A 17394-nucleotide genomic window follows, 5' to 3' on the forward strand; every position below is an offset into this window, starting at 1 on the left:
CATGAGGTAAGTGCTGCCCAGCTGGAGCCTGCTCCCCAACCCCGTGCCCCAGGTCGGAACCCCCTCCTGCGCCTTGACTCCTTCCCAGAGCCCGCACCACCACCCTCTGCCCCAGCCCTAAGCCCTCTCCCTCACCCAAACACCCTCCTGGAGCCTGCACCCCCACCCCCGGCTTAGCCCTGAGCCCCCATCACACCCCAAATGCCTCATTTCTGGCCCTACCCCAGAGCCCACACTCCCAGCCAGAGCCCTCACCCCCTCCCGCACCGCAACCCCCTGCCTAATGAAAGTGAGTGAGGATGGAGGAGAGTGAGCAATAGAGAAAGGGGGATGGAGTGGGAGCAGGGCCTCGGAGAAGGGGCGGGGCAGGGGTGTTCAGTTTTCTGCCATTAGAAAGTTGGTAACCCTAGAGTGGGTAACACATGCAAGGGAAAGGGCACAGCCTAAAAATCATGCAGAGTCTGAAATATATAGGGAAATCTGGATCCAATCCCTGCAATTCCCAAGGCATCTACGTGGAGGAGGAGAAAAAAAAATCAACCCCACCATGCTGCTTCAAGGGCCCCAATACCCCTGAGAGCCTGGCTCTGAGGACACCTGGCTGCCACAGTCTCTTTCCTACCTCTCTGAAGGAACATTAGCTACCACATGAATTTCCACCCTGAAATCCATCAGGGTTGAGGGAAGTGTGCTATATTAAGTAGATGCTTCACAGGTCCATTTCTACCCCTACCCCACCTCTCAACTCATCTAGCCCTAGCAGTACAGCATGGATGGGCTTCCATAGGCTCCCATGGAAGAAAATGGTACACAGCAGAGATACTGCTCCCCACCTTTTACTACATTTCCTTCCCTGTTCTTCTCCCATTTGCACTGCATCGCACACTGGAGGGCAGCATGTGACCAGACATCAAAGTGATCTGTTTTTCTATTATATCACAATATACAACAACGTTATAGTCATAAATTCTCTTAAAACTCAAGAAAGGTTTAGTAGAGATCTTTGGAAAATGCCAACTTTTACAATAACCCAAATCCTTTGCTACTCAACAGGGCCTGAGGCAGCGCTTAATTTGTGCCCGGGCTTGCCAAGGCTGAGCCCCAGCACCTCTGGGCTTACTGCATCAGTTTATGAAAGTAAAAAAATTGCTTGACCCCCGGCCCCTCTTTCATTACAAATTGAGCACTGGCCTGAAGTCATGTTGACTGGATCATGGTTTAAAAGCAAAATACTGCACATTAGAGACCAGTTTATAGTCAGAATTATTTCTTTATTTACTTGACATAGTATGCATTTAAACCCTTCGATTAATGATTAACAACTGAGGGATTTATTAGGCAGAGAGAAAAGCAATCAATTTTTTTAAAAATTAACCCTGATTAACTTTATTTTAAACTAGTACCTACCACAGCACTCAGAATAAACTGTGACTGTCAATAATGCAAATAGCATAATTGTAGGATAGTATTAATCTTGGGATTTGTGTAAATATAGTGTCAGTGTGCACAATCAAACTACTTTTAATGGCTATGTCAAGAAAGCAGCAAAAGCAACAGAAGGAATTGAGACATCAGTTAAGGTCTATTCGGGTTTGAGGTAAATTGAAACTAGAGGATATTAAAATTAACTGAAGTTTCTGTGCTTTGCTTTCTTTAGCATCCATGTTGATAATTAAAAGTCATCCAAATGTAGTACCATATTAGAGACAGATGTTTCTGTCCTTACTGTGGCTACAAATAAATGTGAGTATAGGAAAGAGAAGGCAGTACAGATTAGGTTGCCAACTTTCTGATTGCAGAAAATTGAACATCCTTGTCCTGCCCCTTCCCTAAGGCCCCATCTCTTCTCCGAGGCCCCAACCACTCCATCCCCACTCCCTCCCTCCCTCGCTCTCGCCCGCCCTCACTCCCTCGCTCATTTTCACTAGGCTCGGGCAGGGCGTTGGGGCTCTGGCTGGGGGTGTGGGCTCTGGGGTGGGGCCAGGGATGAGGGGTTTGGGGTGCAGGAGGGGGCTCTGGTCTGGGGCTGAGGGGTTCAGAGTGCAGGAAGGGGTGCTGGCTCTGGGAGGGAGTTTGGGTGCGGGAGGGGGCTCAGGGCTGGGGCAGGGAGTTGGGGTGTGGGCTCTGGGGGGGAAGTTTGAGTGTGGGATGGGGCTCAAGATTGGGGCACTGTTCCTGGCCAATGGGAGCAGCAGAGCTGGCACTCAGGGTGGGGGCAACAGGCAGGGCTTAGGGGCCACAGGGACATGTCATAGAATCATAGAAGATTAGAATTGGAAGGGACCTCAGGAGGTCATCTAGTCCAACACCCTGCTCAAAGCAGGACCAACCCCAACTAAATCATCCCAGCCAGGGCTTTGTCAAGCCAGGCCTTAAAAACCTCTAAGGATAGAGATTCCACCACCTTTCTAGGTAACCCATTCCAGTGCTGCACCACCCTCCTAGTGAAATAGTTTTTCCTAATATCCAACCTAGACCTCCCCCACTGCAATTTGAGACCACTGCTCCTTGTTCTGTCATCTGCCACCACTGAGAACAGCCTAGCTCCATCCTCTTTGGAACTGCCCCCCCCCTTCAGGTAGTTGAAGGCTGCTGTCAAATCCCCCCCACTCTTCTCTTCTGCAGACTAAATAAGCCCAGTTCCCTCAACCTCTCCTCATAAGTCATGTGCTCCAGCCCCCTAATCATTTCCGTTGCCCTCCTCTGGACTCCAATTTGTCCACATCCTTTATGTAGTGGGGGGCTCAAAACTGGACCCAATACTCCAGACGTGGCCTCACCAGTTCCAAATAGAGGGGAATAATCACTTCCCTCGATCTGCTGGCAATGCTTCTACTAATCCAGTCCAATATGCCTTTAGCCTTCGGCAACAAGGGCACACTGACAACTCATATCCAGCTTCACGTCCACTGTAATCTCCAGGTCCTTTTCTGCAGAACTGCCACATAGCCAGTCGGTCCCCAACCTGCAGCAGTGCATGGGATTCTTCCATCCTAAGTGCAGGACTCTGCTGCTTCCGGGAGCCGCACGGAGCTAGGGCAGGCAGGGAGTGTGTGCCGCTGACCTGACTTTTAATGGAGCCGTGGTCCCTTTTAGACCGGGTTGTTCCGGTCAAAAACCGGACACCTGGCAACCCTAATACAGATCCAAAACCTCTGTTGTATAAATAATTCACAAAAGCCACTGAACTGCATGACACATGTGTTGTGCTGAAGGATTTCATTAAGGTATCCAGTCCCTGGATGTACATTTTTATTAACTGAATTTGCTGTAGTTAAAGTAGCCAAAAATGGCATCTTATTATTTGCATCTCAGATCCAGAAAATAACCTAGGAAACAGTCTATCAGCAGAAACAACCCCGCCAAACAAAATTCTCTCACTATTTTAACATATACCATAAGGTGGCTTGCCTGCTCTTCACTACTGTACAAGAATTACACAACTAACATGGGATAAACACTATAGAGAAAACGTCCACTAACGTAAAGATATTTAGAATCACGGCATTTCCTAAGCACACCCAAATCCCCACAAAGTACAGATTCTGGATCATGGAAAATATTAAACACAGCTGGACGTTACAAGGCACTTCAGCCAAACTATTTTCTTATTTAAAAATAGAAGGCTCTGCAACCAACTCCACTGTAATTTTCAGATTACCCGAGACAGCTGAATCACCTACTGCACTATCAATTCCCTGCCCAAAAACAACTCTGATAGCAATCAGTAAATAACATCTTGGCTTAGAATAAATTCTCTATTCAAATCCTTATTAAAGCGGATGAATTAAGCAGAGGCAGAGAAATCAAGGATCCAGAAACCACTAATGACGCAGTAATGCAATGTAAGCAGTAATGATTTATCATCTTTTTATGACTGCAGTAAAGATACTCAGTTTTTTTTCTACTATAAAATATTCAGTGTTATTTTATCATGTTTCTCATCTTAAATTCATGTAGGGACCATAGCTATTCTACTCTAAATTCACCATTTATGTATATAATACATTACTGAACTATATTAAGACTTAAGGTCTGTATGGAAAATAAAATATAATGCAAGATATGCCTTCCTTTTCATAATGATGCATGTGCTGAATAAACTGCTCCTGCAGTGAACGATGACAACTGCTCTACGTGCACTATGTTCTTTAGTTTTACATTATTCAGTGCTTTTGAACTGTCAGTTTCAATTAGAAGAAAATCTACAAAGCTTGCATAGATCAATATTTTATACATGCATTTTATACATGCAATGTTGACCTCTTGAACTTCAGAATTCATGACAAATATTGGGGGGGGGGGGGGTTTAAATTACTGAAACAAACAAGGGATCTTTTTTTCACTGAGGCGCCTGTTGGCAGTTCTGGCAACTGGGAATTTGTGCTCCTCACTTGCATTTTTGTAGGGTTCATAATTGTGGAACTGGTATAACTTGGTCATTCTAGCGTGTCACGTTCATATTGTTCTGTGTGGGACACATTTGGGTGAGAGACTAACAAGTTCATATTCATGTACACAGGAGAACATTTACCACTTCCTAAAAAAATGTGTACAATTGGTCTGAGATGGACTATGTAACCCTGTGTCCAATTTAAATATAAAGAGTCCAATTCTCCAATGTTGTGCACCCTGTGTAGTCAGTTACACCTTTGCAAAATGAAAGTAAAAAGTGTAGCAGCATTCTAATTTAATAGCATTTAAAACCCATGTTTCACAGGTGTGAATGAAAACAGAAGATAGAAAGCACTGAAGAATCACCCGCCCCACACACCCTAGTATTAATATGTAGGGACACTACTTTCTCCAGAAATACAATCCAAGCCCTCAAACATTTCACAACACAGTGAATTTTAAAATGCTCTCTTGTGTATATCAAATGGCCAGTTGCTACACTAGTTCTTAGTTAAACAGGCCATCTTTCAAGCAACCAACAGCAAATGCATGCTGAGGGATCTTGCGGATTCTGGTCTAGAGTAAAGGCAATGGAATGGGAGTCAGGAAAATCTAAATTCCAATCCTGAGTCAGGAAATCTAGCCTTGGCTCTGCTGCCAACTCGCCCTGTAGGCTTGGGCAGGCCACTGAACAATGGAGTTGACAACACTTTTCAGTGTCTCCCAGAAATGGTATGAAAATTAGGTTAACAGTTTTTTTGAATATGTAAACTCTACAGTATAAGCAACAAGTATTATTACACTGCAATTCACTTTGGGCCAGATCCTGCATCCAATGCCCACATTCCTCAAATCCTATGAATAAAGGTTACAGGACTGAGCCTACCACTTGGATGGAATAAACCCTGTCTACCCAAAATGTTTCAGGGCCATCCAAAATATTCACTTGATTGGAATTCTGGATGAAAGATTGATTGGATCCACTGCACACAGCACCATCTAAGAACATAACCAGAAGTTCTGGGATAAGGCAAGGTTGACCAGGGTTCACCCCTATTCATTTCTGATGTGAGAGAAAACAGAGTACAAGTGATGAATGAGAATTAGTAAGAACATCCAGAGTTATAATACAAAACTTATTTTTTAAAAAAGGTCTATAAACCCTCAATCTTCAGGGCATAAAACAATCCCTAATCATTGATGGTTACAAGGAAACTTTCCCTGTGGACAGGTTATCCTATCCTTTGTATCTTTCTTTGATGAAATTGGTATTAGCCACTCTCAAAGGCAGGATAATAGACAAGATAGACCACAGCTTCTGATTCCAGTACAGCAATTCCTACACTCCTCTGTGTAGTAGAAGGAGAGAGCCTGTAGCACTGGACCTTGTGTGAGACCTGAGACCTGAACCATAGTCAGCAAAGTCAGTCCATGCTATGACCATAAGTCAGGCCCTGTCATAAAGCAGACTCTTGTTTACAAATTCACTGTCCAGTACATGAACTTGGCAAAAGTAGAGCTAGCGTTGTTAAAACACAGGCACTCCTAAGTAGTAGTAGGTACAGGGTATTCACGTAAACACATTCTACAAGACTAGTACAGGTACATCCCAACATAGACTAATGCCATAAACACAGTCCTGAGAGATGATTCAGGAACACACCAACCCCGTGTAAAGACAAGGATAGGAGAACAGAATGATGGATGGAGGTGTTTTGCTCAGACCAGTGGGTATAAGGGACGGTAACTAACCACATCAGGAGCGTAATAACTAACTTGTTTATATCAATGTATACAAGAGATCATAGGAGGGGCACCTTTGTCCAGCCAAGGGGCCAGCAGAAAGTCCCACTGCTGACTGAGCTGAGTCCATTGTCATGGGCATACATGTAGTAGCATACTAGCACCGTGCTTCGTCAGCAATAAACCTGGCCGAGCACCTTCGCCAATGAACCGAGTCTGTGGTCTTTCTGTGTAGTACTATCAAGGTCTGCTGAGCCAGCTATCTGCAGGGCTGGTACAGTGTACAATGAGCACACACACAAGCCAACTGACAATACTCTGTAATACATATATGAGCAGAAGACTCTCTAGGACGCCATCCCTTCATCAAATAAGGAAGTTCTTTTATGTTTGAAGATAGTTATTAATAACAAGCTTACACATAAATTCCTTCCTGGCAGATGAAGATGGATAATTTCCTCCATCTTGGTTTAAACAGGAATAGATACTGATTATTTAAAAGTAAGGGCTAGACAAGACAGACATCCTGTTTTTTGTATGTCATGCTTTGATTTTCTTCCAAAAATATTCATGAAACCATTGCAGTGTTTCCAACATGTACAACATTTTACATAAAAATGGCATTTTCACACCGCACAACAAACATTTGTTTTAAATGGTTATAAATATGGTTCACCACTATATTCTATGCTTCATTATTAATAATTCACATATTTCAGATACAGCATTTAAAGAGGTTAATACATCACTAACATGGCTACCACCTTTTAATAAAATCTAAACAATGGAAACAAATTCCAGAATTGTATTATTTGGTTATATAAATGGGTGCATAGTAAAGGTCAGATTCTCCTCTCAATTATTTCCATGCAGCTATGCTGACTTTAACTGGACTTGTAGGGCCATAACTAAGGAAAGAGTGCTGCTCCATTTCTGCAAACAATGCAGTACAGCCAACCTTTCCATGTAGACCCTTTCTGCCAGGAACAGGAATGATCTCAACAGAAACAGTGGAATGTGAAAGTGCCACTGTTGAATTAGGGGCACAGATAAACAAATGTGCAGACCACACACTCCACTGTTAGGTCCTGTTTGCAGAAAGTGACTTTTCTGTGTGTTTTCAGAGAAAAAGCTTGAAAATGTGAAAACTGAAAGTTAAACAATACCAGAAGGCAAATTAAAAGAATCCCAAACTTATTTTTTAAAATATCATGGTTTTTAGGCCAATCTCAGGATTTTGGGGGATATGACACATGGATTTAAAACTCTTGGGGCTGGCAATTCCACCAACTTTCTGAAAAGTTTTCTGAGGATCAATTCTCTTGGTAAACTTGGGTCTTGGAGATGTTGTTTCCCCTGAATTCTCTCCCCCACTCTCCCACCATAGAGTTGTGTAGGCATTGTGGTGAATTTTTGTTAATTTTCTCTCTGTTTCTGCCAAGTACTAATCTACTGAACACAGGACAGCCAGAAATATAGTGCACATGCTCTAGAGAGCCATCTCATCCCTTGCCCCCAAAATATCCTCTCTGCCAGGAAAACAAAAAAGAGATTGTTTTTCCCCCCCTCATCTAGGTCCCAATTCAGAAAGGTGCTCTAACTTTATGAATGTGAATTCACCTTACTAGGACTATTAAGCAAACTAACTTTAAGCATGTGAAAAGTCCCAGTAAGGCTTATTCTTTTCCTGTTCTCTCTATTCTTCTCTGATCCATTCTAAACAGCACTGTACCATATTCCAGTGGTTCTCAACTGGGGATCTGGGGCCCCCTGGGGGGCCGCAAGCAGGTTTCAGGGGGTCCTCCAAGCAGGACCAGCATTAGACTTGCTGGGACTCAGGGCAGACAGCCAAAGCCCCATTGCATGGGGCTAAAGCCTTGGGCCCTGAGCCCTGCCACCCGAGGCTAAAGCCAAAGCCTGAGCAACTTAGCTTTACGGGGGGCCCTGTGGCATGGGGCCCCAGGCAATTTCCCTAATGCCAGCCCTGACTTTTATAAACAGAAAACCAGTTGTTGTGGCACAGGTGGGCCGTGGAGCTTTTAATAGCGTATTCAGGGGTCTCAGAAAGAAAAAGGTTGAGAACTCCTGCCATATTCTCTTCACCTTCCCATTTCTATGAGTCATTTCCTGATAGTTTATTATTACTCTTTATTATTTTTATTACAGTTATACTTAGAGGTCCCAGGCATGGTTGAGGTTCCATGTTAAGAACCTTCTCTTCCCCAAAAAGCTTCCAAATGTAATTTATTCTCCTTCCATTCTTCTCTTCTGGTATCTCTCCATTTCTTTACTTGAAAAACAGCATCTTCTGCCTTCCCTGTTGTAGTCTGTGTCACAATAGACCTAATCCTCTATTCTTCACCTCCTTGTTCTGTCCTATGTTAACCTGTCTCTTCTCCTTGTTTCCCTACTCTCTTTAACAACGTTCTATAGCTGTAGAGGTCGTACATGATCTTTACAACATATTTTCCCAGCACTGGAAAACTGTTCTCTGCTTCAGATGACATCCCTATGATTCCCACAGGTCCAGGAGTTTGGATGCAAGAGCAGAAACAGTACTGATAAAATATAACACAGCAGTGAAATTCACCTTTAGATTTTTTTTTTAAAACCTCTCTCTTGCACATGAAAACTTTGCAAAATACATTTTTTGTTTCAACTGGACATTTGAGTTTTTCTTTTTTTTTTTTTTAAAACTCACTTAAATGTAAAACATTTTTATGAACTAAGATGAGAAAATGGCCCAAATTAATGCTTTCGTAATGCCATTAACTTAAGTGGAAATCTGCAAACACAACAGCAGGATCAAGTCCAAACAAGACACAGTTATGCTAAAACCTACTTCCCTGAAGAACCTTGACAAGCCAAACAAGAAGTTTTTAAAATAACCTAAATTCTAAAAATTAAGGTAAATCATAATTAGCCCAGATAACCCCAATGTAAATAAATGAAGTATAAACAATGCTGCTTGGAAGAGCAACCTTGGCATTAAAAGTAGCAAAAGTATATGCTCAAATCCTGCGTGCTTTACTCACGCAAATAGTACTACTGAAAACAACTGGTTCACTGGCATGAGTAGAATGAGCCAGATTTGGCACACAGTTTTCATATAAGGTATGAATTTGGATGTCACTTGGTCATTTAACTTTATATCAGTACTGTTATCCATCCACTGAAGCGGGGGGGTGGAGGGGGAGAGGGGGGAGAAGTGAAACAACGCCATAATTAACTTCAGATGTCCTCTTGATTGTTGATTTATTTTCCCTAAGGAAAGGAGAGGGAAAAGTAAATAAAAGGTCAGAAATGCCTTATTTCTGGAAGTGACTTTAGTTTGCTTTATGGGGTGGCAGGCATAGAAGTGAAGATTGAGGGAGTCTCTTACAGCAGTTTTAAAATGTCTGAGTACAGGAGAAAATAATTAAGTTACATGTGGACTCAGATATATCAAAACAATGGGTAATTTTAAAAAATGTTCTGAATAAAAAGCAAGAATTGTTTATTTTAAATCAACCGGATCAAAAAAACCTCTGCTTTGATCTAGTTTCATGGCAGAGGAAGGTAGGTAATAGGAAATTTGTATTTACACCCTATCAAAGAAAACCCAAGAGTTGTTTTACGCCAAAACAAAATTGTATGCCAAAATATAACCAATGCTAATTCTATTTCTGTGCCTGAATGTTCTGTGTTAATTAATTTATGCATAATACTGAAGTGTGATAGGATAATGTGCAGTGATTGCTGTTCCCCTAGGACTTTTATGAAGGAGAAATGTTATCTTGGGAGGCTATTTCAATGACCAAAATCTTTGAATAAAGAAACAAATACTTCTTAATACCCCAGTACATGTTCTAACAAAAGTTACATTAGTGAAAGATTAGAATTGCTGGTGGTTCTTTTTATGGGACTTTAAAACTGAAGGTATCCTCAAGAGCATGGTGGATTTCAGAGGAGAAAGGCTTATTTCTTACTTCCTGCTACTGATCAGTGTGGTCTTTTAATGTGTGTTGTGATCTCCGAGGTGCGAAGTTTACAAGATAATGGAGGAGAGAAGAGTTGTATGTCAGTTTTTCCTAATTCAGCCTTTTTCCCTGAGATGTGTTACACTAGATGGAGCTGCTGAAGCAACACTTCCCTAACGCAAGATTTCCTCTGCCACCACTCCTCATGTTCAATCCACCAAATGTGTCATCCGGATTTCTGGTCATAAAGACAATATAGCTACAGCTGACATTCCTGTTCGAGGGTTGTTCTGATCTGATTCAGGAAGGTCAGTCCACACATAACAATCATGGAAGAGCATTACTACCTTCTGCTCTGAATATCAACTGAAGCTAAAAAGTGAGCCACAGCCTTATTGTACACAGCAATGCTGACTAAATATGATAATTTGTTTTTAAAAATCCACATATTGCAACACACAAACATATTTTACAAAACGTTATTTACAAAATCCAAACGGATTGTTTCCCTAAAGTTACCAAAACTATTAAACATATCAAAATGTACCCTGTCTTCTTGCAGTCTTCATCCCAACAAAGGCCCACAATTGCACCAAACATGCATTAAAGCCTCAACATGTAATTCACTGCAGAAGTCATGCTGTACATCTTTGTAATTTTAGTATACATTTAAGAGAGAAAGTTTTGTCAAATGTTATTTTAACTAATCACAGCTCAAGAGTTAAAAAAAAAAAAAAGTAATCATAAAGCACCTTACAAACAACAAAACATGATCCAAAAAAACAAGGAAGAATTAAAAAAAAAACACATGAACCAAAGAGCAAGAAATACCCTAGAGGCAAGATTACCAAATGATTATACTGGCCAATGGTACTGCTTAGAGAGAACAAGCACAGCGTTTTGTTATTTTCTCTTTGAAAATCTGCTTTGTATTTCTAGTGCAGATAAATAATCCTGCTGTGCTCTGCATCCTGAAAAAAAAAAAATGCAAATCACAAATAATCAAGCTATTCTCAGCTGATCACATTTCAGGATGCAACATGACAGCATTAGATGACTGAACACTGATCAAATGACGACACAACCTGGAGATTCAGTCTCAAGTGGTATTGATTGAACATGATGTTAAATATACTCCTATTACACAAGACTGCACTTACAATACTGCTGTTATTGCTGCAAAACACTGTGAAAACTACACACACAAATACATATTTAGAAGTCCATGATTACAAATAACCATACATTTCCTCTGTCCAAGCAATCTCACGATGGCCTATTTTTACAACCAACTTTTCAGCAATGAAATATGAAACTGTGCAGTATCATGACCCAAGCTATGTACCTGGCTGGAAGGTAAGTTGGCTCTCAGTGTAAAATATCTGTCACCTGCAGGTGCATCCTCTTTTATGTAACAAGCTACCAGCCATTGAAAGACTCAAACTGCAGTTCTCTCTTTTCCTCTAATCCTTTGCACGTACATAGAGGCTGGGAGGAAGCCACTAGTATTCCGAAGATGATGTATACATAATTGCTTCAAGATTTATACTGTTCTCAAGGAAACAAATAACACAGCAATTTCTGTGATGTTCTGATACAACTGTCAAAATTAGATGGACATCCTTCAATAAATCACCAATACAGTTAATAATACAGATTATTTTTGAGTTTTGAGCTAACAAGTCTTTTTTTTTTTTTAAACAATCACTTGTCTCTGATCTTTTCCAGTGCATCTACTGGGCATACAATGCTAGGTGCTGCACACTTCACTAGCGCAGATTGATCATAGCGTAACATCCTCTCTAATCCATGTAGTTCAGTATATTGTGCTAGCATGACAGAATACCCTTTGGGTTTAACAAATCCAAACTGATTCTGCAGCATCTACTCCACAGAATTTTTTAAAACACATATCCAAACATGCAGTGCATTCTTTGCTTGGAAAACACAGACAGTCAAGAGCAGACGAAGAGAATCAGGACAACATTTATGTTACCTTCAGTCACATAGTTGTGGTCTCGAAGAAAGCTGTGGTTAATTTTTCGTGTGTCCGTGTCCTCGCCCATTTACAGCAGGATTACTCAGCATGCCTATCCGCAGTGGACTGATAGAATCAGCAGAGGTCGTCACAAGAGCACCATCCATGCTGCCACTGCCTAGCAGAGGCGGAGAACAGACTGGGCTACTGAGCACAGCATAATGAGAGCTAGTGATGCAGCACAGATTTGGGGGATGAATAAATAAATAAGTAATAAATAATAATAATAATTAATAATAATAGCAAAAAAGAAAGGGGGACAAAAGCTTCAATAAATTAAGAATGCAAAAAACCCAGGAGGGGGTCTGTGTGGAGAAACTACAGGCACTTCTCCTGCAGCGAAAGAATAACCCAATTCTTTAGTCACGTACTCCTTAAACAAGCTCCCATGCAGAGTCTGCTCCAAGTGCTTGCTGCTGTGGAATCTTGCCGGATGCTAGGAAAGTGGTAATCAGCGTACTGCAGCAAAGGCTGCCCGGTGAAGCTCTGTGATTGCTGTTGCTGCTACTGCTGTCATATGCCTATGCTGCATCAGAGCAGGCCCCTCCCAGTCAGCTTCTCACTACCCAACCACACAACATCTGCATGTAGTAAAGTGAAAAATGAGACTGCAGGTAATTATTTTAGCTCTTCTGCTGGTGAATGGGCAATGAAAAATTTAAGTAGGGGGGAAGGGAACTTCAGGCTGCTTAAATAGGTTTGCATTGACACATATTCCACGCTAGCATGAAAGTACAATTTGGTACCGGTCAATACTATCATAATCAGCAAAAGCAACCATCATTCAGTGTCAGTGTGTATAAACACCAGTGAACTGCCAAAAGCTGCCTATGAAAAATTAATTGTTAAAAGATTAGGAAATCTAAGGAAAATACGAGGTGAAATAAACCCAATACAGAGTTTAGGTGCCACAGTTCTATACTAAAAGGCAAATTATAATGTATGAAAGAATAAAAAGCAAAAAGGAACAGAAAACAATCTCAGGTTTCTTAGCAACTTGATAGTACAGGTAGGGGGAGGTAGATACAGGCAATGCTTGCAGATTACACATATGGAGGGAGTTCCTTAGTGCTTCTGTTCGCACTCACTGTATTTTTCCCTCACCCAGAGAAAGGAATGACGGGAATGAGCCTCTTCAGAAGGAAGAGAAATGTCACTGAAATATCAATCATTTGCAATGTAAAATAAACATCCTTTTGCCAAAGCCTTTTAAACAAGTGCAGTTACAGAGATTCATGTTACTGAACTCTTAAGTGAGTAGACCAGCCATGTTCCTCAAACTTTTGGGCAATCTTACCAGTTAACCAGACCAAGATCTTAGATGTACTAACTAGTTGCTTGTTTTAAAAGACTAATACTTGAAGCAGTGCTAGCACCACTGTGGGTTGAAATATACAGATCTGATTAAGGGTCCACTACTAGTTTAGAAAGAGGAAGGAGGGAATACCAGTCACAAAAGCCTGAAGTATTATTACGGCAGAAAGACAGTCTTGTGGTTTAGCCATTGGACTTAAAACAAAAGAAATCTGAGTTCAGTTCTCAGAACTGCCACAGGCTTCCTGTGTGACCTTGGGCAAATCATGGTAAGGTCTCTGCATCTCAGCTCTTCTTTTGTAACTAACAGGATAGTTGTTCAGGATAAATTCATTAAGAGTCTTTGAGGGCCTCTGACAACACTGTGATAGGGGCCATATAAGTAAGCAGAAAGATTAGTGCTATATAAGCCACTGTTTAGAATCACTAGGATAGATAATATTAACCATAGGGTTCTAAAGATTTCAGCACTGAGTAAATGAAATGAAGACAGATACTTCACCTTATCATTGATTAAACACAAGTACAGCACAACCTCATGTTATAATCAGCATTGCAGAGCAAACATTGTGCCTTCAAATCTCAGGTAGAAGAACAGTGCTTCAAGTAGATACGGAGATATTTGCTGCTTGTGTTTTAAAGTTACCACCAATGACTGGAGAGACTTGTCATCATGCCTCCTATCTTTATAGCACTGCTGCATGCCTGGGTGAAGTGTTGCAGGGCTTCTTCATGTCTAGTGCCCCATGCAGTTGTTCTGGTGCCACAATGGTCTGTCAAGGTGCTCAGCCTAGCCCCCCAGCCAAGTCACTGCTCAGTCCATTTCCCCTCCAGGGATAACAGAAAAGTCCAGAAATAGGAAACTCAAAATCTAATGTCTTTCAAGTGCATCACCCGGCCTCTCTCAGGCACTTGCCGTTCTTGGCTTCTTTTACTCTTGACATGCATGTTTCTCTTTTTGGCCCGGGGGAAAGATAGGGGAACCCAGGCTCACCTTCCCGTCTGGGTTCCAGCCCAGGGACCCTGTTTAGGCAGCTAAGCACCATTCCTTCAATCCCTCCAGCATTTTCCCAGGGCTGCTCCTACCTTTACCTCGCTCATTGGTATCTCCACAAGATCTACAGACTGCTGCCCCCACCCTGACTTTGCAGTTCCTCACAGCTTCTCCTGGGACCAACTACAGAAGCGTTTTCTAAAAGCCAGTCTCAGCTCTTCCCTGTGGCAGCTGGATCATACTGTTAGCAGCTCTCTGCCTGTTGCCTTAAGACAATCAGTATCTCTCTCCTTCAAACAGCAGTTCCCCTCAGCCCTCTCTCTCCGGGACTGAGGTTGTATCTCAGGCCTCTTGCCTTAGCTTAGTCAGTTGTGGCCAACTCCCTTCCGCTGAACACCCTCTCCAATTAGCCTTTCAATCTGGAGGGCTCAGCAAGCCTGCCTTCCCCTGTCAGTATACAGTTACTGTGAGGTAGGAGGCAGCTTTTATGGCGCTCCCCTTCTCCCAACTCTTTCCCAGTTGGTTTGGTCACAGGAGAGCCTTCCACTGCCTCCTCTGCAAGGTATCAGGCCCTTTAAGGCACAGTCTCCAGACTCCTTCCCTAAATCACCATTCATTCACAGGACTCTTAGGTCACTATGTGTGTCTATTAGGACCTTCCAAACCCTTAAAAGGGCCAAGCCATGTGGAGAGGATGGGCTGACCTCTCGATGGCAGACTGCCCCATCACAAGACTGTTTTTCCTGTATTTACCACACATACTGACCCTCAAAGAGGTCATTCCAGGAATGCTGTTTCTGCATTTAACACGTCACTTAAAACCATGACATTAACAGAAATACTGACTTCTGACACAGCACATTGAGGCATGACATCACAAATGATGCAGGCCGCACTGCCAACTTGCAAGACAACAATTCTAATCTAGTCTCCAGACATTCTAGCAATTACCTTGAACTGCAAAAATGCACAGAAATAAAATATACACCTTTCTCTCTGCCCCAGAAAAGGGTCGTCTTGTAGTTGAAGCACTGGACAGGAACTCAAGTGATCTGAGTCTCCTGCTAGGTTCTCGTACAGTGCCTAGCACATCAGCAAGGATGGAAAGTCCAGCAGTTAGGGTTCTAACCCAGGATTTGAGAAATGATTCCCTGCTCGGCTAGACTCCCTGTTTCACCTTGGGCAAGTCACTTGGTTTCTCAGTGACTCAGTTGCCCATCTGTAAAATGGAAATAATAGTACTTTCCTACCCTTTCCCATTAAAGAGAGATCAGATATTACAGTAATGGGGTCTATACAACTATCTAAGATACAACAATACAAGTAATACAAAAAACAACAAGCAAATTCTAATCGCTCTAATACAGTGGTTCTAAAACTTATTTGATCGCGCCCCCCCCCTTCTTTGTATCTGTAGTAGTTTATACCCTATGCCCCCCCTACACCTACTCACACATACACCCACACACGTACGTACATATAATGATATAAGTGACAGTGGTGCTTTACTTGAATCAGTTTTGGCTTCTTCGTTTTTTCACTTGTGGTGGTGTTTTTTTCTCTTGCCCAAATGAGCCAATGATCTATTGTAATAAGAGTAAAAGCAAAACTGCGATTGTGGTCCATGCTTACAATTAAATGTGTGCACACTGCATGCACCCCACTCCGCCGAATACATTCTGCACCCACCTCCCAGGAGGGCCACCCACCCCCACTTCCAATTTGAGAACCTCTGCTCTAACACTGTCTCCTGCTGTCACTCGAGTCAGGTCACTTCATCTCTCTTCCTTTATTTCTTTATCTATTAAATTATAGTGCTGCTTTCTACCCAACTCCCACAGGTGTGTTGCTAGTTTATTCTTTGCAAGACTTTAAAAATGAGAAGCACAATTACTGTGAAATATATCATCTAATTTCAGTATATAGATCAAGTTGCAATTCTGATTTTTCTATATTTGTAGGAAACTAGTGTATCATAAATATTGATGACAATATTAGCTACAGTTCATAGAGTACTGTCAGATCCTATAAATATAACAAAATGGAAATTATACCTAGCATTCCATTAAATTAAGAAAGTAGACTCTGCAACTAATGACATTTGTTTTGTATAAAATACTCCTGATCAATCTGAGGGAGCTGGAATATTTCCCCCACATTAGTTTACCTTCATTGGTGCCAGGATTTCACCTTGTGAGCTCATGTCCATCTCATTGCTTTTATGGTGCAATAAGAAATTTTTAAATGGACATTGAAGGTTATACTTCAAATTATTCATACTCCCACAGTTTGTATAACTTAACCCAAGAGGACCTTCTCACCACCATCTTTAGACACTTAGCTCCTAATTCTGGCACGTGGAAGTCAATGAAATGTTTGCCATTGACTTTTATGGGGCTAGAACTTTACCCTAGATATATAATATCATACACTTTCCTGTTTATCCAATTAACCAGAAGCAAACAAATCATTGCTCAAAATAGACACCTGAGGACATAAAGGACAAAGGATTTATATCCACTATGCCCAGGAACATACAGAAAACAAACATGGAAAATACATGTGAATTATAAAGAAAATGCATTACTGAAAACTAGCTATTTATTTTTCACATTTCAAAAATAATTTTAGTCATAACAAATGGATAAAAATTCTTATTAAAAAGCTCACAGATCATTGTCTTCATATCTACCTCTGGTCTTCTGTAACTCAGGTGGTCCTGGCTTCTACAGCTTGAGAGAGAAGAGCAAGTGCTGTTCCATTTAAACCTTTTTCTGCCTGTCCTCTCAGGTGAGAGTTGACTACCACTCTCATCTGGCACCCGTAGGTGGGTTTTAAAATTTCCACATTAGTATATCAGAGCGGGTTTCTGCTTTGTGCACCAGATGTATTTCAATTAGATTAAAGGTCTTTCCATTCTTTGGGATTTGTGTCTGTAACCTATACTGATA

At 41.6% G+C, this 17394-nt stretch overlaps 1 protein-coding gene across 5 annotated transcripts in view; it reads right to left on the reverse strand.

Moving 5' to 3' along the window:
- Positions 1-17394, reverse strand: part of PPP2R2C (protein phosphatase 2 regulatory subunit Bgamma) — a 292251-nt gene that overhangs the window by 210006 nt on the left and 64851 nt on the right. Inside the window, exon 1 of one of the 5 annotated variants that reach the window (XM_037898109.2) lies at positions 12094-12630. The exons of 2 other annotated variants lie outside the window; for them this stretch is intronic. Coding sequence is in view for 1 of the 3 variants with exons in the window: in XM_037898108.2 (XP_037754036.1) it covers positions 12094-12163 (70 nt within the window). In the remaining 2 variants the exon portion in view is untranslated. Of the gene's footprint in view, positions 1-12093; positions 12668-17394 lie in introns of those variants that run through there. 2 more of the 5 variants (XM_037898110.2, XM_037898108.2) reach the window with 2 other exon arrangements.

This window comes from Chelonia mydas, chromosome 4 (genome assembly GCF_015237465.2).
Source record: "Chelonia mydas isolate rCheMyd1 chromosome 4, rCheMyd1.pri.v2, whole genome shotgun sequence".
Taxonomy (NCBI): Eukaryota; Metazoa; Chordata; order Testudines; family Cheloniidae; genus Chelonia; species Chelonia mydas.